The following is a 27,124-nucleotide window of genomic DNA, read 5'->3' as shown; positions in this document are numbered from 1 at the left end:
TTGAGCTTCGTTTTGTACACCCATTTCACTCCAATCACAGGCTTGTCGCTTGGTAGATTTACAAGTTCCCAAGTGTCATTCTTCTCTATCATTTCAAGCTCTTCCTTCATTTCTTTCTTCCAAGCTTTGTCTTTCTTAGCTTCTTCATATGTTTCTGGTTCTACTACACGGTAATTACATGTAGCATAAATCTCATCCAGGTTTCTCAATCTCACTGGAGTTAAACTTGGAGTTGTTATCTGTGATTGACTTGATTGTGGACTCATAATAACTTGCTACGAAGTCCCTTGTATGTCACCATTATCTGTGACTTCTTCTTGAACTGAGGTCTCCATAGGCTCCCTTGTTTGCCTTTTGTTTAAGTCAAGTTGTAGAGAAACGCTGTCATTTTCCTCTACCTTTGTTTCCCAGTTCCATATTGAGTCTTCATCAAAGATAACATCCCTTGATAGGATTATGTTATGAGTCAACACATTATAAACTCTGTATCCTTTCTCACTGGTACCATAGCCTATAAAAATACCTTTGTTACTTGATTTCTCCAACTTGTGCCTTAGTTGGTAAGGGATGAGAATGTAGCACACTGAGCCAAACACTCTCAGATGCTTTACAGAGGGCTTCCTTCCACTGAACACTTCAAATGGTGTCTTCTTGTCCAGTGTTTTAGTAGGGCACATATTCAATAGGTACACTGAGGTGTTCACAGCTTCACCTCAGAATGTATAAGGCATGTTCTTCTCATGCATCATAGATTTAGCCATTTCGACTATAGTCCTATTCTTCATTTCTGCAATCCCATTCTGTTATGGTAAATATGCCACAGTGAGTTGCTTCTCCAACCCCACATTTTCACAGAATGCATTGAACTCATGTGAGGTGCACTCACCTCCCTTATCACTTCTCAATCTTTTGATTTGGTATCCACTTTGCAATTCCACCATTGCCTTGAATTTCTTGAATATTGTGAATACCTCATACTTGAACTTCATGAAATACACCCAACACATCTGTGAGTAGTCATCAATGAAGGTTAAGAAATACTTGTTTCCACTGATTGTTGTTGTTTTCATTGGTCCATACACATCTGTGTGAATCAATTGAGTGGCTTTGTTGCCTTCCAAGCCTTGCCAACTTCAAATGGATCCTTGTGATGCTTCCCAAAAGCATATCCTTCACAGGTTTCATTGCAGTGATCCATCTTACGTATCCCTTGTACCATTTCATACTTTTGTAGATTTTCTAGGCTGGTCATGTTTAAGTGACCAAACCTCTTGTGCCATAGTTTCATAAAACCTGTCACACTTGCTTTCCTTGCCACTTCTTCTAAGTACCTCAACACAAGTGGAAAGCTTTTATTTTTCACTTCTACTTTGGTCACCAAATTTGATAAGGATCTGTCATCATAGATCTCAACCATAGTTCCCCCAAAGAGTAGGAAATACCCATGCTCCATCATTTGACCCACACTAAGTAGGTTTTCATCCAGTCTTGGCACTAGCATCACCTCCCTTATGCATCTTCTTCCTTTCTTGGTGTTGATAACCAGAGTTCCTCTTCCAATGGCCTTGACAATGTTTCCACCTCCCATTTTCACTTTTCTAGTTAAGTTTGTGTCAATGTCAATGAGTAATGACTGATGTGCAGTCATGTGGTTGCTGTAGCCACTATCAATGTACCACATTTCATTGTTTTTCTCCACTTTTACACTGAAGGCACATAATACATTTGCTTCTTCCTCCACTTGGTTTGCACAGTTCACTTGCTGCACATTCTTTGATCTACAGTCCTCATAATGTGCCCAAACCTGTTGCATTTGTGGCACCTAGGCTTGTCTTTGAACCAACACTCTCCAAGATGAAATTTGTCACAATGTTTGCATTGTTGTTTGGTTCTTGGACCTACATTAATGTTGCTGCCTTAGTTAGGTCTACAGTTATGAAGCCCTTTCCCTTCCCATTTCTTGTTCTTGCCCTTCCACTGTGGTTTCTGATTGCTTACACTGGCTTGATTACCAGATCCAACATTGAGTGATTGAAAGGCTTTCTCAAATCCAAAATCAGCATGCCTCTCGAGTCTTTGGTCAAAAGCTCTTAAGGATGCCATCACATCTTACACACTGAGAGTTTCAGTGTCTTTGGTTTCTTTTATAACACTCACTATTGAATCATAGGGTTTAGTCAAACTAATCAACAGTTTTTGGACAATTCTTTCATTAGGCAGTTCCTCACCATATGTTTTCATCTTGTTTACAACATCAAACAGCCTAGTGAAATAGTCTTTTATCATCTCATTTTCCCTCATTCTTGTATACTCGAAATCTCTTCTAAGGGACTGAAGTTTTACCTTTCTAACTTTAGTGTCTCCTATGTACTCTTGCTGTAAAACTTCCCAAGCTCCATATGCAATATCTTCATTTGCTATCCTCAGGAAAATGGTGTCTGAGACAGCACCTTGAATGATTCCAAGTGCTCTAGCATCCTCCATCTGATTCTGCTTTAGTGTTTCGAGTTGTGTTTCTGTGAGATCCTCCTCTAGAGCATCGATCTCCATCTCAGGTAGTTCATACCCGTGTTGAACCATATCCCATAGATCATAGGATTTGAAAATGGTTGTCATTCTTATTCTCCAAAAATCATAATTTTTCCCATCAAAGACTGGAGCTTTTAGCTCACTGCTACTGCTGGATCCCTTCATTTTCATAATTGTTTGTTGGTTGTTGTTGTTGAGGACACTTCGTTGGTGCTCCCAAAAGTCTTAACTTTCACAGATTACGCCTAGAAAGTTTTCAAATCAGAAACTGAGATCTGAGGCCATGATAAAGTTTATTTGTTAGGATGATTTTTTGTTATAATTTTGGATCGGTTTCTTGGGGTAGAATGGCAGAGAATTAAGAGGATATTGGAGTGTTGTTTTCAACTTCAAGGTTGTGCAGAAAATGCAGCAACCATACTTTATTAAGTAGAGAAAAATGTGTAAGGGTATGGTACATTTCCATCACCCATACTTGTGTAAAAGAGTTGGTGATTAGACAATATTTAAACACTAAATCCACCTTACTACTCCAGATTAAATCTTAGCCCTTCATTGGGATTTAAGTGATCTAATTTGGAGTGTACATTTGTCACTCACACATTTAAACAAAAAACTAGCCTTTGGAGGCCAACCCTTCATTTCTTCTTCTTCCTTCTTCGATGCAGACAACACCCTTTGCTCAGGAGCTCCTTACTGCCTTCGACCCCTCGACTCCAGGAGCTGGTTAGCTTCCAACAAAAGAAAGATGCCCCTATGCATCAAAACAAAGGAAAGGGCAAAGCCCATAATGCTCAACCTTCGACGAATGATCAACATGCCGCTCACCCTGACTATAGTCTAAGAATTGAAAAGACTAGGCGCTATCTAATGGAAACTGCCACGGGCATCATGGACAATGAGGCTTCTTCAAAACACTTGAGGAGTGTTTGTTTGCCTTCACTAGGTTTCGCTGGACTAGATATTAGTGTAATCCTATGTTTGTTAGAGGAAGAGACTAACTTTAGTAGATTAAACTTCACTCGTGTCGACTATGGGGCTCGCTAGATGGTCATAGCGAGCCCCCCCCTCGAATACAAGCGGATTACTAAGATCGCTGCGTCATCCCGCTCGACTCCTCGTCCTGCTCGACAACCTTGCCAGACCATCCCACGACCACTGCCGCATCCTCGTAAATCTCTCGCGATTTCCTCTTCCATTTTGTCTTATAGGTTCGATAGATCTGGGTTTGACTGATTTCTAGGTTTCAGGTAGATTCTAGGTTTGAGATAGATTTTGTTTTTGATCGATTTCTGGGTCTGAGATAGGTATCTATTTTTTCCCTAGAAATTTGTTTCTCAATCGATCAATTCATCAGGGGATTGGCATTGACTTGTTTATTAGACCATTTAGGCTCAACTTTATGGATATCGATTAGACTAGTACTAAATAAGTATGGAAATTCTGGAAGATCTCTATTTCCATTTCCTTTTGGGGCTGACTGAACCGCGACGTCTGGTAATTAACTAAAATTTTAAGTCGTTTTCCATTTGGGTATTTTTGCTGTGTTGAATTTTTAGTATTGTGGAGTATTTGGGTTCTCTTGATTCATTGTAAAGATTCATTTTTGGGTTGTAAAATGTAAATTTGAGGTTTTCAAACTGACTTTTTTGTCGTGCATATGCAAATGGGCTTGAAGAATTTGATTTTTCTGGAGTGGTTGATCGGTTAGTTCTCATTTTTCTGGAATTTGTTTGCTAGTAGTTGGATTCTGGAGAAAATTTTGGCATTAGGGTTTGACACTGAAATTTGGTCATTATCCTGCTTATTCCAAAAATGTACCAAACACTTTACTAAATTAGTCCAGCTTAGTTCCTAAAGCTATTCCAGTCCGAGATAGTCCAATGCAACAATCACACCATTAAGTTTCAATCTTTCTCTCTTTCTATACCTTACATGTTCCTTGACCGAACCACAACCTAAACCAAAACTTTAAAATACTTCTAGGGGCAAAGGTGGCTTGATCGTCATCGATCAAATCAGCCAAACAATGTTGTTTACCTTTCCTGGCCACCTTAATGGCATTCGAACGTAGACAACCTTTATTGGCCAATGGAATTAAGGAACCATCTTAAATATTAGGTTTTGCCATTAAGCTCATTAGTTTCAACAAATTCTTCTAAAGATATGGCTAGAATTTCTTCTTGGCAGGTTGTAACTCTTTGCCTTCATAAGTATCAACGCCGTACTCAAAATCTCACTTCATATTTTTAAAACTTACAAGATATTCCTCCTTGGACAACAGAAATTGACGCTCTACTGGCTATAGCTTCCAGATCGAGCACTTTGGCAAAACTGCCAAAGCTCATCGATTCGACGACAATCAGAACTATGGCTAGTAACCATCTTGATACCAACGACAAATGTTTAAACAACATGGCAACCGAAAAATGGATAGAATAGTGAGAGTATCATCCACTTCTCAGCCCAGTTGGAGAGAACTCATCGTTTCTTTGAATTTTTTAGAAAGCCATTCAAGCCGAAAAGGAATTCGAAGAAGCCTCCAACCGTCAAGCTAGTATTACCACGATCCCGGATCAATAAGGGCAAAAAGGATAGCGTAGCCAAAATTGACTGAAAACTTGCTGATTTGAAGTGTGCATATCACTATTGGAGCGGAGTAAAACTGAATTGGATTTCCAGATCAAGGAAGACTACAAGACTCATCGGCCAAATCTAGTTGAATATGTTGCCGAACTGAAGAAAATTCGAACTCTCAAAGACAACGAGGGCGTCCAATGTGCTAAAATCACAACATGAGAGATAAAATGGTTGGAACTAAAAGAAGAATTGCATACCTTTCCGTCTTTTCCATGATCATAATATTTGACAGTCGCTGAAAATTAATGCGGTTAGGCTGATCTTGTAATATTTCCTTATTGAACAATTTTAATTTGATTTGGCCATGAAGTTGAAACATTTTATCTTAATTGCTCTCAATCATCTCCCAAGTGTCTAGAAAATATTTTTTTAGATTTTTTCCATTGATATGCAGCCTATGTATTTATCCAGCTCGATCTTTGAGCTGATATGCCCCCTTGCTGAGAAACTTGTCAAGGGCAATAGGTCCTCCCAATTCGGTGACCACTTGCAATATTTTGAATCTTTAGTCTCAATAGGTAAAACTGTGTGCCAACCAAATCTTCTTCACTGAATTATTTTTGCTTCACCATGTTGTTATAGGCTTTTTCATCAATTTTCTTCTAAGCCATAAGGAAGTTTCCAGCATCGAATCTTAATTTGTTCTAGGTATTTTAACTCCTACATCATTGCTTATGTGTATTTGTCACCTATCAAATGACGTTGCTTGACGACTATTAAGGAATTAACACTTATTTCAATGGGAAGGAAAGCATCATATCCATAAGTTAAGGTATAAGGAGAAATACCAATCCCATAATGCTGTGATGTTCGGCAAGCCCAAATGCTTCATTAAGAGTTAGATGCCACATGCCAGGCATATCTTTCACCATCTTTTCTAAATTATTCACAATGACTTTACTACTAGCTTTTACTTGACCATTAGCCTGAGGGTAATATGGTGTGGACTGTTCCAGCCGAACCTTAAGACTAGAGTGTAACTCTTGAATCTTTCAGTTGTAAAAATTGTCTCATTATACATAATAACTGTTTCAAAACACCAAACCGGGTCATGATAAGTTCCTTAACAAAGTCACAGACTTCCTGTGTATTTAACAGAGCATAAGAATTTGCTTCGACCTACTTTTTGAAGTAATCAGCAGCTACTATGATCCATGCATGTTTCACTGAACCAGAAGTTGGTAGTCTTCCTGAAGACATCCATAGTCCATCTTCTGAATGACTATGATTTTACCACCGAATGAAGCTCTTCAGCAGGAACTGAATTGGGTCATGGAGTTGACATTGCATCAACCATCGTGCATATTCAATACAATCTTTTAAGATGGTCAGCCAAAAATAATCATGTCTTCAAATGAGCCACCACATTTTTTCAGCCTGATTGATGGGCATTACAAATACCCTCATGTACTTTTATTATAATTTGAAAAAGGCTTCTATCTAGCCGACACAAAGTAACAAAAGGTCGTCTTAACCCTTTCAGTAAAGTTCATTTCGATACACAACTTGTAACATCATGCTTGATTTTTCAATCATGTTTGCCCACCTGGGTTGTCAAGATATCGTATAATTGGCCCTTGCCAGTCTGGTTGTATTACTTCGAAAGCACAAATGTCTTTAGGTACCCCACGTAAAGGAAAATTTTGATTATGCCAAGTTTATGGAGCAACATATTACATGCATTTAACAATTAAATGGTGGAAGCAAACTTGGATGCACTAAAAAACAAAACTTAAACGACGAAATTCAAAGCCTAGTAGTTGTGGTGAACTAATGACTCAACTCAAAACACGAAGAAAGTTGAGATTTGTTTACACCTTTGAAGTTCTTCTTTACTTTGCAAAGGATAATCACCCAAAGTGAGGGCCTTCATTTCTCTTTTAGGTTTAACTCTATAGCCTTCATCTTCATCATTTTGCCTCCTTGGATTTTTGGATTTGGATGCTTAAATGGATCATCCAAAGGTCACCAAAGTTGGAGACTTCTAACTTTCGACACCAAGGATGAAGGAAGAACATGATTGACATGGAAGGAAGGAAATGTAGCATTCTTCCTCCTATGTGGCCAGACTCCTTAAAGAATGAGAGAGCTTGTGTTTCTCTCTATTAGCGTATTGAAAACCTTATTCAGGTATGAGGCATAATGCCTCTTTTGTAGTCACCAACTTTTGTGAGTAAATTGGACCAAAAAGTCCTCTCTCTATGGTCGACCTAACCTTGTTACTGGGTTTTGTGCCCTTTTGTGTTTAAGTTGTCATACAACTTAAAAGCTCATGGGCTTGACCATTGAATGCCTATTTGGGCCTTGAGGCCGAACACTAACCCGAGGTGAGGCCGAACACTAACCCGAGGTCTACAACGAACTTATTCGTTTGATTAATTAACATAGTAATTAATCTTTAACCATAAACAATTAAAATATTTAATTGCCTTTACTCAACTTTGTTATATCCTTCAATCATTACCTTACATAGTATGCAATCCATTAGGTTCCCTTTAGCAAAGCAATGGGCGATTAGAACTCTTACTAATCGATTGTGAATTGAAACTTACTTTCAATTCTCCTTTAGTGATTATTCATCTTTAGGTTCCACAAACCATGAGTGACACATAACAGTATGTCATAGCTACCCAAGCTTCGCATAAGAGGTTGGAGAACCTATTCATGTTGGGATAACAATGCAATATGGTCATTCTTTATATCAATACTCTTAATCACAGTGTTTGGTTGATAGTTTATTCATTTACTATCCAATGTGATTCTCTTGTCTACATAATTACCTTGAATGTGATTTGGAGCGACTTCTTAAATCTTATTCATAATCTAGCTAGAGATTCTTAATCATATCATAAAGTATTCTCCCTAAACGGTTTGATGGTTAGAGATCTCTTGTTGTACATTCACATTCCTACGTGATTAAGTAGCTTAACCTTAAATATGCCCTAGACACCCTCAAATGGAATGCCTGTAACATAGTCAAAGACTCAAGGCCTACCCACAAGACAACTATGATGTCTCACGTTAGGCATTTAGGGTATATGCATGAAAGAGAAGGGTCTCATGAATCTAACTTATTTAGATTACATTCTCTTAGTTACATATTCCATAGACATTGTTTAACCCTAAACATTTAATGAGACAACTGTAAACAATAATCTTTGCCCTTACATTAAAATAGATTAGTTTGATATGTGAAATGTTCATAGAGTATCACCTTATGATAGGCTTCAGGGCACATTTCCAACACAACGTTCCATTGATGGTGGTAAAACATTGATGCGAAATATATAAGCACACAAATTAAACCCTCTTTTTATCAATTGTAGTAAAGTATGTAAGTAGGGATCGTTCTAGGCCGGGGATTAGGAGGGATTTCTAAATCACTTGGAAACTGACTATACTTTAAAATACTAAAACAAACCAAAAGACTCAAAACAGCCCCTAAACACTCAAAACTACCTTAAACACACAATCTGGGCAGTTTTGGGACTCTAACACAAACTTGGACGAATTTTGGTTTTCTAATGAACTAAAACACTTAAAAACATAATCTAAGACAAGTTCTAATTAATATGACTCAAAGAAATAAGATGGGGTTGATTTTGGACGAAAATAATTAAATTAAGACAAGAACAAAGTAAACAAATTCTTAGACAAATTTAAGTGAATCAAAACAGATTGTAAAATGAATTTGAATGAAACTTATGGATGGAAGGCTAGCTAGGAGGTTCTTCTCCACACATGTCACACTTGCATACAAAACGATTTCCAGTTGCTTTTCGATAAGCTATGAATACTCAACGCCCCAAATTAACCGTGAATTGCACTAATTAACCCTTAGTTTTTCCACAAGTTATTGGGTTGGATGATGAAGGATTTATTTTGTAAAACATGTTCATTTGAGCAACATCATATAACATGCAATTAACAATTAAAAGGCGGAATCATGCTTGTATGTACTCAAAAACAAAACATGACCATGAAATTCAAAGCCTAGTAGATTGGTGAACCAATAATCAACTCAAAAACAAAGTGAGTTGAAATTAATACCTTTGTAGATTCCTCTTTGCATAAGCAAAGGCTAATCACCCAAAGAGATAAGGGCCTTCATTCCTTGCTTCTTAGATCCATGGATTTGGATGGAAGAATAGGTTCTCAAAGTTCCCAAAATTGAGAACCTCTAATTCTCGACACCAAGGTTCGATTGTAGAAGAAATGAGTGACCTTGGAGTAGTAGGATTGCTAGATGTACCCTCCAAGGTGTTGGCCTCTTTAGAGAGAAAATGGAGAGACAATTCTCACCTATTTTCCCCAAAAATAAACCCATTTTTCACTTTATGAATATTTGGCTATAAAATCATTTATATAGTCACTTCTTTAAGTGACCTAAACAACCAAAACCCTAATTCATTTCATCATGGCTGGCCATTTAGGGGATTTTGGGCTTTTGGGCTTTAATGAATCTTCATTCATTAAATTGTCATACAACTTAAGTTAATGGGCTTGACGTTCGAAGCCCATTGGGCCTTAAGGTCCAAAACTATCCCGAAGTCTTTAACGAACTTATTCGTTTGATTAATTAACATATTAATTAATCCTTGCCATAAATAAATGATTAAACCATTTAATCATTCTTACTCATTTCCGTTTAATCTCCAATCTCCACCTTTCACGGTGTGCGATCCATTAGGTTCCTTTTAGCGAGGTAGTGGGCGATTAAAACCATTTTACATCGATTGTGAATTGAAACTATTTTCAATTCTCCCTTTAGTGATTATACACGTTTAGGGCTTCCACAAACCATGAGTGACACCTAGCAGCATATCATGGTTACCCAAGCTAATCAGAAGAGGTTAGAGAACCTATTCAGTTCGAGATTACAAATGCAATACGGTCCTTCTCTAATCTAATACTCTTGACCACATTGTTTGGTTTGATAGTTTATTTTCTCATGTCTACTATCCAATGTGTGTCTTGTGCTTATATGATTACCTTGAATGTGATTCGGAACGCATTCCCTAATCTCATTCATACTCTGGCCAGAGATTCAAATCATATCAGAGAGTATTCTCCCTCAAACGGTTTGAAGGTTAGAGATCCCTTGTTGCGCATTCATTTGTCTCCATAGCTAAGCGGCTTGACCCCAACGATGCCGTGGACACCCTCCTGGTGGGATGACTTTGACATAATCAAAGATCAAGGTCTTAACCACAAGACAACTATGATGCCTCAGGTCAAAGGACTACTTTGCATTATCCCAACCATGAGTTCTCATGTGACATGGAATATGAGAACTCTTCGTTGATCGCGTTCAGTGAACTCATTCTCTATTGAGCACCTACCGTACTTGTCTTGATGTCACACACACCAATGACTAGAGACTAATCACTCTCCCTGAGAGAAGACATAGTACGTACCGATCTTGACGGACTGTCAATGCCCAATTGGCAATCCTATGATCAGGAACGTTTAGGATGTGTCTACGAAAGAATGGTCTCAAGAATCTAACTTCATTAGATTACATTCTCCCAATCACATATTCCTTGGACTTTATCGTTTAAGCATATAACATTTATATGAGACGGCTCAAACAATAATCTATGCCCTTTATATGTTAAACTAGATTAGTTTAACATGTGAAATGTCCGTAAAGTATCATCACATGATTGGCTTTAGGGCACATTTCCAACAATCTCCCACTTGCACTAGAGCCAATCAGCTTGATCATCAATGATGATATCTCTTCTGTAGTCATTTCATAAATGGCTGAATTGTAGGCCTAGACAGTGGATATCTATATGTGTTATCCACAGAAGCAACCTTGAGAATAACGACGTCACCATTATACATGATTCTCAATCATGTGGTTCAGTCTCTCATTTGTGTTCGGATCTTGATGAGACCTTGATTCCCAGGCTTGAGCTATCGCCCCATTAGTGTCATACACTTTTTGGTTGGAACCGAATAGAGAGTTCATAAATGAACTTTCCCATCCAAACAACATTGTTGTAAACTTCTATATGGCAATATATCTTGCATTCATAATGGAACACACTAAAGTCATTACTTTAATGTTTCCATCCAAATATCTCTTTAGTCATAATAAAGAGATATTCGTTTATCTCTTCATTCATAATGAAGAAACATCCAATGATGGATTAGATTCATAATCTAATACATTTACACTTCCATTACGACACTTTGATTCTTCCTCGATCTTTGAGGAATTTATCCTTTAGTATTTCTTAAATACTTAAGGACTCACTTGACAGTTGCCATGGTTCTGATCCTGGGCTTGCACTGATATCGTCTTGTACCGTTCTAGGTACAACTCATATCAATGTTTTTCATACAATATGAAATACATAAATCACCTTTCTACGTATGCATAAAGGATTCAATTTACGCATTATTTCTTTAGGAGTCAAAGGGGTACATTCCCTTTGAGAAGGGCAACTTGCTAGTCTCACTAGAATCGTCCTTCTAATTGAAGTTTATCATCATATGAGAAACTTCCTAGCATCCATTGTCTATTATTAGGCATTGATATAATCCAATTATATCATGAAATATATCATTATAGATTTCCATCCCATGTATATAGACTATATCTCCCAAATACATTCTATCGATTATAGAATGCTTAAAGTCATAACTTTAACGAAGAAGTATTCTTTTCATTTCCAAAATTAATATATCATATATATTTAAATTTTTAGGAACATGATTAACTCCCACTAATCTTTTGTAAAACTAGTAAACAAAAGATTCATTTACATCTTTATGAGAAATCAAACGATTTGATCATTTTTCTCATAAAATGCAAATAGCTCCCACTAACTTGCTAAGATCCATGATGGATGGATCTCTACAACTTACATGTCTTGTGATTAGTAGTTTTACACATATATTATCAAGACTATCTTAATAATGGTTTCGGAAACCCATATTATGTCAAAACATTGAATCACCATTTAGTTGTAGCTAGCAATCTTCGAATTAATTGAAACTAAGACTACGTCAAAAATGGTTCCTTTAAAGTCAACCATTCTCTTTGATTGTAGTCACCTTAAGCTACCAATTAGCTTTGAAGGTTTCATTATTTCGAGTCAAATGGTACTTTACCATTTCCTTGAGTATATATCGTATATGCACTCAATGTAGTCATAAGGATTTTCATTCTTATTTCTTTCGAATTAAGAGGTGCAACTCTATGACATAGTCATAAAGTTCAAAACCATTCAACTGAGACGGTTTATAAATCCTTATCGACTACCTTGGAGCTTGTGGTATAGGAACTAGGTTGTTATATTTGTTGATTACTTTCTTGTCTCTCAAAGAACCCATTCTTTGAGTTCTATCTCTCGTTCATTTGCTTTTAGGCAAATCACATTGTAGAATTACAATGAACTACCCAACAAAACAACATTTGTTAGTTGGTTTATAGAAGCGATATCCAAAAGTTATTTTAAGGATATCCTACAAGATTATTATCAAACAAATATTGCTTGTTAGCACACAACCCCAAATCTTTAACATGCTTAAGATTTGTCTTTCTTTCCAACTACATCTTATGGAGTCATGAAAATACTGGAAGATCTTCTCATTGACAATCATATTGTTTTAGAAGTATATATCCTATATATGGGTAATAGATAACATCTAACGAACTAAATCTTATTCAAGTTCGTTCTTCTCCTAATGGAGAAATATATTATCTTATGATGCTATTTTCCTTGATATCTTTCAAAGAAACTCATCTAAAGTGTTACCTTTCCTTGGATCAAATCTAAGGAGGTAAATACTTTAGATGTCTTACTCATCAACTTACATTCCTTGAATTCTTTGAAACATTTTACAAAGTATTCGGACTTGTGTTTATTCAAAATAAACTACAGTCCAACCGAGAGTGATCTTTGGTGAATGTTATTCAACATGAGTAGTATTATGTTTGTGGACAAGTGCCACTAACATCTTAGTGAATTAACCTCAACAACTTTGTGATTCTTTCTTCTTTCCAAAAGAATAAAGATTCGAACATTTCGCCTCTATACAATTTTAACAAGAAGGTATTGGATCCGGATCTAACGATCCAAAGCATCCATCTTTCACCAACTCATAACTTATGTTTTTAGAGGAATCACAACTTAGTTAGGATTAGTCACTTCCTTGCAACCTTTTGGGTTTTAAGCATCATTATTTTCTAAACAGTTAACACTACCATATCATCTCTACTATAGAGATAATTAATTAGATTACCATAATCCAATCATTGATTAATAAAGAACATTGTTTTGTCAAACAAAACATTTATCCATTTCACATAGTGACGGAATTTAGTTCCTTAAAATTGGAATATAAAGACAATCTATGTTTTTCCAATTTCTTTGGTAGTTCATATGAGGAAGTAAGTACCATCTGCTTTCGCAGAGATCTACATTTGATTCACGCTTCGAATGTGAAGTACTTTCTCTTCTCTCATTAATCTTCTACTTCTTATTAGCCACACTTTTACAACGATTGTAAAACATAGTCACTAATACGGAATCATGCATTCAAGTAGAAGAACCAACTGTTTTGAACTATTCAAGAACAATTTACAACACCTTCGAAAGGTGTGTCCTTGACACTTGCAAGACATTTCTTGCAAATACCCCTTCCAATATCCATCCTTTCATAAAGAAAGTTTGTTCCCTTGGAGTTATTTATCTTCTTTATTTGACTTTCACCTTTGACTACATTAGTCATGGTCCCTAAACTCCCACTATCTCTCTTGAAACCTTTTTTCAATTGTGTTATACACATCAAACAATTTTGGAGAGTATGTGGTTATTGTTCACTATATAGTTTACAATAAACTTAGTGAACCATTAGGATAGGGACACAAAGGTGAAGTCCTTGCCTAGTTTCCGTCTCGTTAAGTGGTTTATCACTTCAACATTCAATGATTCAAAATCATCATAAGTCCATGTTAATGGACTATTTTTGTCAACCAACCATTATGTTCTAAACATAATTACAAACCTTCAAGAGTTGTACAAGGCAACTCTCATTTCTTCATACAACAATTTGTAAGTGAAGAAACATGGCACATAAAGTGTTCATGCCTTTGTGCTTTCTTCTCAAGTTCTTTGTTCATTTAACAAAGAAATAAGCACTAGTGTTTGCATTGACTAAGAGTTGTTCAAAGCAACTCCTATTTCTTCATACAACAAATTGTAATTGAAGAATTATGACATTAAAAGTGTTGTCCTCTTTATGATAGACCTTTTCTAACATATTCTTCTAATGATACATTATCAATAGTAAGATTGTGAGGATGAGACTACTTTGGTAATTTTACAAGCCATTAAAGACAATCTATGGTTTTGTAGTACCAAGTCCGTAAACTAAACGTTCGGCTTTTATTTGTCAAGTGTTGGATAGCGTTTGCAAATATATTGGTAATCAAATACATAACGAATATAAATTGATTGATTTTAAGCCATTTGATTCGGGTCTTTAAATCAAAATAGCACCACCCACTATTTTTGGCAAATTCCATATCCCTCATAGGAATTCGAGAGTTTTGGATGAAACTCCTAGTAGGTTATGGGAGGCTCACTATTACCAAGCCCACCTCACGATGATACGATATATGGCTAGCAACAATAATAATGAGAGAGTACGCTTACTCATTTGCAACTCATGCAAGTACCCATCTTATTTGGCCTCTAGAGAATGTAACCTCACAATGATATGATATTGGTTCCATTGCACTTAGTTAAGTTCTTCCCACCATGCTTAGTGTGTGAAGGGGTTCAAGAATAGCCTCACGATGATACGATATATAGCTATCCTCGTTGCCTACACTCACCTCATCATATGTATATGGATTCCTCCTGAGTATAAGCATGCACTGTGTACTCCCCCATGATAGGGTGAAGCCGGTGTACAAGTCATAAACGATTGGATCCCACCACGGTGGAAGGCCACGAAGAGATATTCTAAACATCTCTCGCTTATCAACTTAATATTGGTTTGATTGAGGGTTTTAGGTCTCATCACATATAAACATACATTTTAATCTCTATTAAAACTATTTTGGTCCTATTACAACTATTGGTCCATCCCTTTGTTTTAGTTGTACATAATACTCCCACTATGCTTTTAAAACGATTTTTAAAGCAAGAGTATATGATACTACTAACATAAACTTTGCATTCATTTGATGGACTACATAGTTGCCTTAGGGCCTAAGGATGATTATGAACCTTTGTTTAGATTCAACACGAGCCTTGTGTTGAACCTCGGTCTAGGAATGAAGATTGATTTTAGTTACGCGTTTAATCACATTAAGGCGTGTTGTCTTATGGGCGTTGGACCCAACTACTTCATTTTCATGCATATCGTATAAAGCAAGAAAGAAGTACTTCAAAGTAAAGGTGAGCTTATGCTCATTACAACATTTGCATATAACAAATTACTTTAAAGTAAAGAAGAGCTTAAGCCCTTTTACAACATTTGATCAAATCAAATTACAACCAAAATCTAATCTACACATTCCCATGGTTCAAACAAATTTGAAACGCCTTTCACATAGCTCAATTATATTAGGCTTAGGTTCATAATCACCCTTTAATTAATTAACACTTTAACTAATTAATGAATGCAACATTTTCATTTGGTTTTTGTATCCATAAAATTGATTTAAATGGAGCTAAACAAAATGAAAATCCAATTCTCATTTAAAGAGACAAAACAATTTTGTTCTCATCCTATTTGGGCCATCTTGCAATTAACCTCAACTTTTGGGCCATATTGCAAATACAAAAACTTTTGGGGTCACTTTGTATAATACACAAAAGTCACAACTTCATGTAAATACAACTAGAACCCAAACTTTTAATAATGCAAAAACATCATTAAAGGAACAAAACAATTTGTCCTTTAGCGTTTTTGGACCTAAACGTAAAAACGTAAACTTTTGGGCCAAAGTGCAAATACACAAAAGTATCAAAACTTTATGTAATTGCATAAAAGCCCCAAAAGTACTCCCTTTGAGGGAGTGGCCGGTTTTAGGGAAGATAAGGTGGGAGTGTGTGTTGATTTGTGAGTTTTGTCAAAAACAATCATGCAAGTGTATGTAAGATAAGTTTTTGAAATAATTCAATCACAATTATTTCAATCATCATTTATACAAATATCTAACACTTTAAATACATAATAAATCATTTAAAAACATATCACATATACTTTATGAAATAATTCAAAACTTTGAATCAATACACCAAACCTTTTTGTTCTTGGCAAGAACATCAAGAACAATGAAGAACATCCATGAAAAACCCAAATTTTTCCATGAACTTTTTCCACCCAAAAACATTCCAAAACCATTCTTACTTAAGGGAAATAACATCTAACCAAACTAGGGTACTTAGGGGTTCCAAAGAACACATTAAAACACTTTTAACAAGTCAAACAAGAACCCAAAAATTCACCCTTTGATTTTGGCCGAATTTTCCCAAAAGCATGGCACCAAATTTTAGCTCCAATATTCATGCTCATATGAACAACATCTACAACATTTGAGATAGCAAATTTTCCAACAAAATTTACTTTCAAAGAAGCAAGAATAAAGCTTGTAACAATTACAACTTTTAGATCACAAACTTATGAACTACAAAACACAAAAGGATTCACCAACTACTAGACCTAGGCTCTGATACCACTTGAAGGATTTATTTTGTAAAACATGTTCATTTGAGCAACATCATATAACATGCAATTAACAATTAAAAGGCGGAATCATGCTTGTATGTACTCAAAAACAAAACATGACCATGAAATTCAAAGCCTAGTAGATTGGTGAACCAATAATCAACTCAAAAACAAAGTGAGTTGAAATTAATACCTTTGTAGATTCCTCTTTGCATAAGCAAAGGCTAATCACCCAAAGAGATAAGGGCCTTCATTCCTTGCTTCTTAGATCCATGGATTTGGATGGAAGAATAGGTTCTCAAAGTTCCCAAAATTGAGAACCTCTAATTCTCGACACCAAGGTTCGATTGTAGAAGAAATGAGTGACCTTGGAGTAGTAGGATTGCTAGATGTACCCTCCAAGGTGTTGGCCTCTTTAGAGAGAAAATGGAGAGACAATTCTCACCTATTTTCCCCAAAAATAAACCCATTTTTCACTTTATGAATATTTGGCTATAAAATCATTTATATAGTCACTTCTTTAAGTGACCTAAACAACCAAAACCCTAATTCATTTCATCATGGCTGGCCATTTAGGGGATTTTGGGCTTTTGGGCTTTAATGAATCTTCATTCATTAAATTGTCATACAACTTAAGTTAATGGGCTTGACGTTCGAAGCCCATTGGGCCTTAAGGTCCAAAACTATCCCGAAGTCTTTAACGAACTTATTCGTTTGATTAATTAACATATTAATTAATCCTTGCCATAAATAAATGATTAAACCATTTAATCATTCTTACTCATTTCCGTTTAATCTCCAATCTCCACCTTTCACGGTGTGCGATCCATTAGGTTCCTTTTAGCGAGGTAGTGGGCGATTAAAACCATTTTACATCGATTGTGAATTGAAACTATTTTCAATTCTCCCTTTAGTGATTATACACGTTTAGGGCTTCCACAAACCATGAGTGACACCTAGCAGCATATCATGGTTACCCAAGCTAATCAGAAGAGGTTAGAGAACCTATTCAGTTCGAGATTACAAATGCAATACGGTCCTTCTCTAATCTAATACTCTTGACCACATTGTTTGGTTTGATAGTTTATTTTCTCATGTCTACTATCCAATGTGTGTCTTGTGCTTATATGATTACCTTGAATGTGATTCGGAACGCATTCCCTAATCTCATTCATACTCTGGCCAGAGATTCAAATCATATCAGAGAGTATTCTCCCTCAAACGGTTTGAAGGTTAGAGATCCCTTGTTGCGCATTCATTTGTCTCCATAGCTAAGCGGCTTGACCCCAACGATGCCGTGGACACCCTCCTGGTGGGATGACTTTGACATAATCAAAGATCAAGGTCTTAACCACAAGACAACTATGATGCCTCAGGTCAAAGGACTACTTTGCATTATCCCAACCATGAGTTCTCATGTGACATGGAATATGAGAACTCTTCGTTGATCGCGTTCAGTGAACTCATTCTCTATTGAGCACCTACCGTACTTGTCTTGATGTCACACACACCAATGACTAGAGACTAATCACTCTCCCTGAGAGAAGACATAGTACGTACCGATCTTGACGGACTGTCAATGCCCAATTGGCAATCCTATGATCAGGAACGTTTAGGATGTGTCTACGAAAGAATGGTCTCAAGAATCTAACTTCATTAGATTACATTCTCCCAATCACATATTCCTTGGACTTTATCGTTTAAGCATATAACATTTATATGAGACGGCTCAAACAATAATCTATGCCCTTTATATGTTAAACTAGATTAGTTTAACATGTGAAATGTCCGTAAAGTATCATCACATGATTGGCTTTAGGGCACATTTCCAACAGATGATTGCATACGACAACCCAAAACATTCCCTACAAGTTCCCTACATGAATTGCATAATAGAGATACAAGCAAGAATCATTAAGTTCTATGAAAAACATAAGCATTGACGAGGCACTCGTTACTATGATTTGCATGAAACTTATGCCAAGAATTTACTTAACGTGATTGTGACTAGCAACCTTCACTACTTGTGAATATAAGTTCATAACGATTAGGTGAAACTCCCTTATATTCTAGCGTTAAATTCATGCATGAAAATTAAGTGTGCACTCTCAACCACCATACACAAATCATTTTTTATACGATCGGATAAGTAAATTGAATTCACAACTTATGAATCACAACTGGATGTAATCAAATCATATTGCAAGTATGAACATGGTTTCGAATCACCCCCTAACTAAGAGGGATTTAGTTCCTCATACTCACAAAGCAAAGATACATAAAATTAGACATTAAAATCAAAGGAAAGAAAACACCTAAAATGCTCCAACTTGGGTAGCAAGTGCATCCAAGAATTCTCCTTTGCTTGCTTGCGGCAGATTGCTTTGTGGACGGATTTTTGGGTAGTTTTATGATGTAGAATGGATGGGGAATGGTATGGAAAGGTTTAGGGTAAGTGTGGAGGAGTGTTTGAGGGTTGGAGGGTGGTGGAGAACTAGGCAAAGAGGGTGGAAGAAGGTGGAATGGCTGTTATGTTTTCTAGGCACTAGAATGGTGTTTTTGGGGTGTTTTGCTACCTAGAGGTTGTATGGACGAATTTTCTGTGATGAATGATGAATATGAGAGTGTGAACCCTTTGCCCAGGGGTGTAAACATGTATATATAGGCCCCAAAAACCTTAGAGAATCAGGTTAGGCTAGGGAGAATGCACGGCAAAGAGTGTATGTGGTGTGCAATGGTCCAAGGGTGAAAATGAAGTGATGATGCAAAGTGTGAAGGGTAAAATGGAGTGGTCTTGTAGCTAGGGGGCATGAATGATTGTGTACATTGCATAGAGATGGAAAGGGAGGTGAAAATGTGTCAATAAATGGGTCAAAGGTGCAGCAACATGTGGTACACAAGGCATGGGATTCCAAATGTGAATGATGGAGCATCAATTGGTGCATGTTATGGTTGTGAAAGTTGTATAAAATTTTGTGGGTGAAGGGAACAAGAGGTATCAAGCAATTAAGTGTAATAATTAAATGAATTGAAGCATGAAATCAGAAATTATGTAGGGGACAAGAGTGATCAAGTATGGCATGGGAATCCAAAGGGAATTCTATGTTGTTTTGCATGGCAATGAAGGCAAGTTGGGGTGACAAATTTTTGGGCTGAGTTCTTCATCTTTTGGACCATAATTCTTCACATTCTTGGCCTCTTTAGTTCTCAAATTCGTCCATCCACTTTGGCCCAAATATGTGACATGCATTCCAAGCTCCATTTTGTTCCAAAATGCTCCAAAATGCATCTTCTTGCCTACTTTGTCCATAAAATCTGAAAACACACGAAAATGACTTTAAACATTAAAATAACTAAGGAAACACGACATAAATGCACAAGAACAAGCCAACTAAGTCGCATAAATATGCTCCTATCAAACATAACTCTAATTTTGATCAGCATGTGATATTTGCATGCTTGCTCATTAACCAAAGCCAGAAGTAATCTTTTTTTTACCATGATTACTTGACTCATTTCCCCTCCCCGTAAGTTACGCGCCAGAGGCTATCTAGGTGAGTTCATTGGCACCATTGTTCTTTGTTCTTTGGATATGATATATGTTTAAAGTTGATGCAAAAGGTCTCAGCTAAATAAGTTGCAACCATGTTGTTATAACCGATTTCACGCACCGCCGTAGGAAGTGGAGATACACAAATCTGAGTGACCTATAAAAGAACAAACAACTGTGAGTAAGCCAAGACCAGTGTGGGACCATGATTTTCCAGGGCTGGAGTAAGGCAAATAAAAATATCAATACTTCAGAAGTCCGGTCATGGACTAAAACAGCCTCTGCCTACTAAACTGTTTAAACGGAGTAGTGACGCCACCATCATCCTATTTTGGAATCAGGGGGTGAGGTCTAATGACTTTGTTGAGGTTGATCGTGCTTGTTTTGCAAGATATGGAAACCTAATATAGCAAGGAATCATCGTGTTTTCTATAATCTTAGAGTCCTTACAATCTAAGGATTGGCGTGCACCACAAGTAATCAAACTCCTAAGAGGATGCAATATCTGAGATTCTCTCGGTTTAATAAGGATTCTACTATCCAAAAAAGTCCTCTCCTCGACTGGTATAAATAGAGGTTTTTAGGGTTTATCTTTGGTAACGCAATTTCTACATACTTATTATCTTGCCCACTGCATGAGTCTTTATATTGCTAACTAACTTGATCGTCGAGAGCCTTTGATCGGCACCCCGATCATTGGTTCACTCAAGATTGTGTGTTCTTTTACAAGTAAACAAGTTTAAGCATCTCCACCTCTTGTGGCAGTGCGCATATTTGGCTCCAAAACTTGGTGCCTTCATTGAGACTGAACTTATACTCCTTTTGACCAGATCACTTTACCACTATTATTGCATATTCTCTTCCAATTATACACTTTGCCTTTTTTGTAACTGGAATTGTTTTTCTTGATTGTTAAGTAATGAATGACAATGGTAGTCTACATAGCTATGTTATTACAAGACTTGTAGGCTAAGCTCTTGGATTGCATTCTAACTACCTTATCTCAACTAACTACATTCTTAACAAACCTTATCAAACTTCTCACAATTATCTATTTGATCTATTGACAAGTGGCACTGACTTGGTCTTTGATTTCCTCTTCACTTGGATTATTGAATCCTTCACTTGGATCATGGTTTTGTTCTTCATTATTCTTACATCCCCCCTCAATCTGATGCTCAAGTGAACTGAGCATTAGATTGCCACAATGTGGCTGGAATAATGGTGCTCATAAACCCTTTTGTAAGAACATCTAGTGATTGTTCTGCAAAAGAAACATGTTACACTTGAAGGTCTCATCGAGTGACTCTTTCCCTAAAAAATGGTAGTCAATCTCAACATGCTTTGATTTAGCATGAAATACAGGATTTGTGGATAAGGCAATAACTGAGATGATCTCACAATATATCACTGGTGGTAAATGTAGATGAACATATAGATCACAAAAAAGTTGTTGAATCCAAGTAAGCTATGCAACAGTGATTGTAAGAGCCCTATATTCTGCTTCTGTAGAGGATCTAGAGACTGTATATTGTTCCTTTCATGCCCAAGAGATGGGATTTGAACCAAGAAACACAACAAAACTTGAGGTTGACCTCTTATCATTTGAATCTCCAACCTAATCTACATCACTATAAGACTGCAGATAAATTGGCCCTGGTTTGAAATGAACTTCATAGGTGGAAGTGCCTTTAAGGTATCTAATAATGTGTTTGATTGCAATGGCATGAGATTCCATTTGATTGCAATGGCATGAGATTCCATGGGATTATGCATAAACTGACGAGCTTGATTCACTAAGAAAGTTATGTATGGCCTTTAAATGTGAGATATTGGGGTGCCCCAATAATACTCCTGTATTGATTAGGACTGCGGTAAGGTTTCCCATCTCTTTAAGTAGCCAATTGTAAGGTTTGCCAATAATATTCCTATAAATCTACTTTATCAATCAACTCAATGATATATTTTCTTGTGACACAAATAACCCATATGAAGTGTAACTAATCATCAACCCCAGAAAATACTACAACGTGCCTAAATCCTTCATTTCAATTTCTGTAGTAAGATCTGAAATCACTTGAGTTATCAATTGAGAACTACTACCAATGAGAATCACATCATCAACATACAGAAGCAATAGCACAGCTCCTTTGGAAGAATATTGAACGAATAAAGATGGATTAGCTTGTGAAGCTTGGAACCCCAAACCTGGTAAAAAAACTTGTGAACCTTTCATTCCAAGCTCTAGGAGCTTGCTTAAGGCCATATAATGAATTTTGAAGTTTGTAGACATAATGTGATGGATATATAAACCTCTCAAACCTTGGAAGTTGTTCCATATAGACTTTTTCCTGGAGAATTCCATGCAGTTATGCATTTTTTACATCCAGTTGCCTAAGAAGCCACTTGAACTGAGCAACTAAGGCAAAGATCAATCTGATAGTTATAGGTTTGACTACAAGACTTAAGGTTTCCAAGTAGTCTATACCTTCATCCAGGCTATACCCTTTGGCCACAAGTCTGGCCTTATACCTTGTCATAGATCCATCTGCATAAAGCAATTTCCTCATTCATTACATCTTGCTATTCTGGCACCTTCAATGCAGCTTTGAAAGTTTTTGGTTATGAACTAATAGTTGCAAAGATTGCTTTCTTTCTGAAAACTCCATTCTTGGATCTTGTTTGTATATGATGCACATTCATAGGAATAGGCAGAACAACAGTGAGTTGTTCATGTTGGAAATTAGGATCCACAGGGATAGGATAATGTGTACTAGAGTTGGTAGGTGACAACTAATGTATTTGAGGTTCACAGGACATTTGTATTGAATTTGGACCATGTGTAGGTGAAGAAATAAACTATGTGGCACTAGATGTAACTATTTCTAAAGAATCTAAGGCTTTAGATGCAGACAAAGAATCTAAGGCTCTAGATGAATGCATATTCAATGATTTTGCAGTTGTAGATGGAGATGAATGAGATAAGGGTGATAATGCTTGATTTGTTAATGAAAGGATTGGTACTTATATATTTGGTGAATGCAGTGGTGAAGATGCAGGTGATATTGTTGGTGTTTTGTGAAATAATGTAGGATTTAAGTATGGAAAAGTGGTTTCATCAACTAAAACATGACACATCCCGACCACGATATTCCCTGAATACCCGAATAGGCACATGCTGGCCGACACCTGAGGGTGACGAAAGCCATTTATTGAATACAAGAGTAATGATTAGGAGGAACATAAGCATGAATAATCATTAGAATCTACGAGTAATAAACAAAGTTTAAAGAAGTGTCTAGAGTGCACAGAACGCATTCTAAAACAAGATCACAAAAGGAAAGATCATTACAAGATATCACACAAGTGGGTGATAGATTGCTACTGGTAGGGGAATGCCTCGTACGTCGCGTCATAATCCTCATTTCTAAGACCTAAATGGGGGCGCAAAACAAAGGTGAGTGGACCAAGTTCATATATACATTAATAATAAAATAGTTATCAAGATACTAACCCCTACAGTTTATATAAAGAAACTACTAGCATAATAAGTGATGAGTTTAATGAAAATCCTAGCATGCCAAAAATATCTCAAAAGTCATCATGGAAAATAAAATACCAAACGTCTCACAGATCGTCTCGTAGCGCAATGTACTACTAGTAAAATCACTAAATAAATATATCTCTCGACCCTATGCCAGCACCGTGGTCTCTGCGCCCGTAGCCAGAGATTACCAACTCCCGACCCAATGCCAGCTCCATGTTCCTCAACCCGTAGCTAGGGATTATTTCTCCCGGCCTTTCTGCCAACACCAGATCCTCGCCCCAGGCGGCATAGTGTCCACTAGGTACGCACAAATAGTTATGCCTCTAAAAATAACCACTCATAGTATAAAGTCATCCATGGTCTATACTATAAAGAGGGGTTTCTAAAACATGTTCTAGCATCCTATCGTCATCCATCAGATAGTCTACCTGTAATACCTTGAAAATTTAAATATATGAATTATATATTCATAATTATGAATATGTGCAGTGAAGGGAAATTTATGAGATTTCATGTGGGATTTCTAGTGACTAGCATGCATATACAATTCAAGATTTATATACGAAAGCAACGGAAGCATGTTATCAAATAATATCAAAGCTCTAGTCATGCAAATCCCCTTCAAAATGCATAGGTTTATGTAACATGCATCAAAAACAAATTCATATAAAAGAACAAAGTTTAGGAGTAGTTTTATACCTCTTGATCTAGATCTTAGACCAAGGATGGACCACCTCCAAGACCTTTGCTCCTTGAACTCCTTGAGCCTAGCCTCCTTCCTTGCCTCCTCCACTTTGTTTAGAATGAGTGCTCCTAGGTTCTCTTCAAGTTTCCAAAATTGAAAACCTCTAAAGATCCTCACCCACTAGTGTAGTGAGAAGGATGAAGGAATAACCAAAAGGGTGAGAAAATTATTAGCTAAATCACCCTTATGGTGGCCGGCCTTGTGTGTGTTTTGAGAGAGAGAGATGGTTTCTTCCTTTTGTGAAAAACAACACACAAAACCCTAATGAACTTTTTCACTATAAAGTTCCTTTTATAACACAAAGAAACCTAACCAACAACTTGACTTCCTATCTCTCATTTTCACTCTATATGGCCGGCCCCCTTAGTGTTGTTTGGCCTTTTGGGCTTTTATTTATTCCAAGTCATCCAATGCTTGAATAAAAGCCCAATGGGTTTAGGCCCAATGGGCCCAATTAAACCCGAACGTTTCTTTAAGCCCAAAACGATCTTATATCGCTTTTATGATTTCTTTAGACTTTCTAATTAATCACAACACTTAATTAATCCAATTAATTATTTCCATCATCCATTAGTTACTCACTACAAGAGTGTATTGGTGAACAATCGTTTTAGGTTCTAATTAGCAAGGCAGTGAGGTGATTGGCACCAATCCAATTGATTATATTTAATCCAATCACTTAGTGAATTAAAACTTACTTTTAATTCACCTTCTTCTTTGATGACTACATTTAATCATCTAGAAGAACTCACAAGCCATGAGTGACATCTAACCATATATCATGGCTACCCAAGCTAATGTAGAAGTTGTTCGGAGAACCTATTCAGTTGGAATTACAATGCAATTCGATCATTCTCTAAAACAATACTCTCAATCACATCACTAGGGTATGGATATAATATGTCAAACCCCTAATGTGATTATTCCATGTTATATGATTCAATTGAGTCGTATAGGAACGCTTTCCTTTATTACGCTCGATACTTCGGCCGAAGATTCCCGAATCATATCTTAGAGTATTCATCCTCACATAACAAGGATTAGAGATCCCTTGTTGCGCATTCACTTGCCTTCATGACTAAGTGGCTTAACCCCAACTATGCCGTGGACACCCGCGAATGGAGTGACTTTGACATAATCAAAGATCAAGTACTTAACCACAAGACAACGATGATGCCTCAGGTCAAAGGACTACTTACATTATTCCAACCATTAGAGTTACTTGCTTGACATGTGAGTAGACCTCCATGCAAGTACTCTCGTTCGATTGTGTTCAGTGAACTCATTCCCTTAATGAGCACCTACATACTTGTCTTAGTGTCACCACACGAATGGGATGAGACTTTCCATCCTTCTAATTGAAGCGGACATAGTATGTACCGGTATATGCATTGTCAGTATCCCTCCGACAATCCTATGACCAGGAACCTTTTAGACATGATGGTTATGTGAAGAAGGTCTCTGTAGTCTAACTTCATTAGATTACTTCTTCAATCGATCCATTGTCCATGGATTCACTATTTAGGACATATATCGTTTATAAAGATAGTCCTAATTAGTATCTTTGCCATTTGATGTATAAGAGTCATCTATACATCCATTCATTGTCCTGAAAGGTTTCTTCCAAAGATTGACTTTCAGGGCATATTTCCAACAATCTCCCACTTGCACTTAAGTCAATCACTAGTGCATCTTATACATGCTAGTTGAGAGAGCTTATACTCGTAGGTTAACTTTGTTATGTATTAATCCTTTTTATTTAAAAGGGATTTACTTATCAAATGTTTCCAAAACATTTGATGATGTCTCTTTCTTGTGTTCCAATACTTTGATGAGACCTTGATTCCATGGCTTGAGTTATCGCCCCATTACGTCGTAGTATCCTACTAACGACCTTATGGTTTGGATTCAATCATTGGTTCTAAAAGGACCCCTTCCATTCAAAACACCTTTTGAAGCAGTTTCTAAAACAATATATCATCATATATTTCGTTTGTATACTTTATACAAACTTTGCTCCAACCTTGAGACCATTGTAGTACAATACTTACAATATATTCATATGATTAGTACTTCATCCATTATGAAGTTCCATTTGTTAAAATGGGTTATTTTCACTTTGGTTAATAACCTAAGTGAATGCACGCTTCCAGAGTCCCACTCTGATGTTCCTTTCTTAAAGGCAATAATACTCTATCAGTTGCTTTGGTTTTGATCCTGGGATATAGTAATATCTTAAAGTGACAACCCCTATGGTTCTTCACTTTTGGATATCTACTCACAAGTCCATACATGTGTCCCTTTTGTGATTTTGTGACACGTTCATTATAAGGGTTACGAAAGTGATTTTCTATCATATAGGAAAATGCTTTCTTAAATCTTCAACATTTGAGATTTAATTTCCCCATTAAAC

At 36.7% G+C, this 27,124-nt stretch overlaps 1 protein-coding gene across 1 annotated transcript; it reads right to left on the bottom strand.

Annotated features, from left to right (window-relative positions):
* Positions 1 to 2,109: 2,109 nt before the first annotated feature.
* Positions 2,110 to 2,694, bottom strand: LOC126633897 (uncharacterized). Its single transcript, XM_050304428.1, has one exon. It carries the CDS (start codon positions 2,692 to 2,694, stop codon positions 2,110 to 2,112), a length of 585 nt encoding a protein of 194 aa, XP_050160385.1.
* Positions 2,695 to 27,124: the final 24,430 nt, after the last annotated feature.

The sequence above is a fragment of the Malus sylvestris genome, chromosome 9 (assembly GCF_916048215.2).
Source record: "Malus sylvestris chromosome 9, drMalSylv7.2, whole genome shotgun sequence".
Taxonomy (NCBI): domain Eukaryota; kingdom Viridiplantae; phylum Streptophyta; class Magnoliopsida; order Rosales; family Rosaceae; genus Malus; species Malus sylvestris.
The sequence above is the reverse complement of the archived record's forward strand: the minus strand, read 5'-3'. Positions and strand labels throughout refer to the sequence as shown.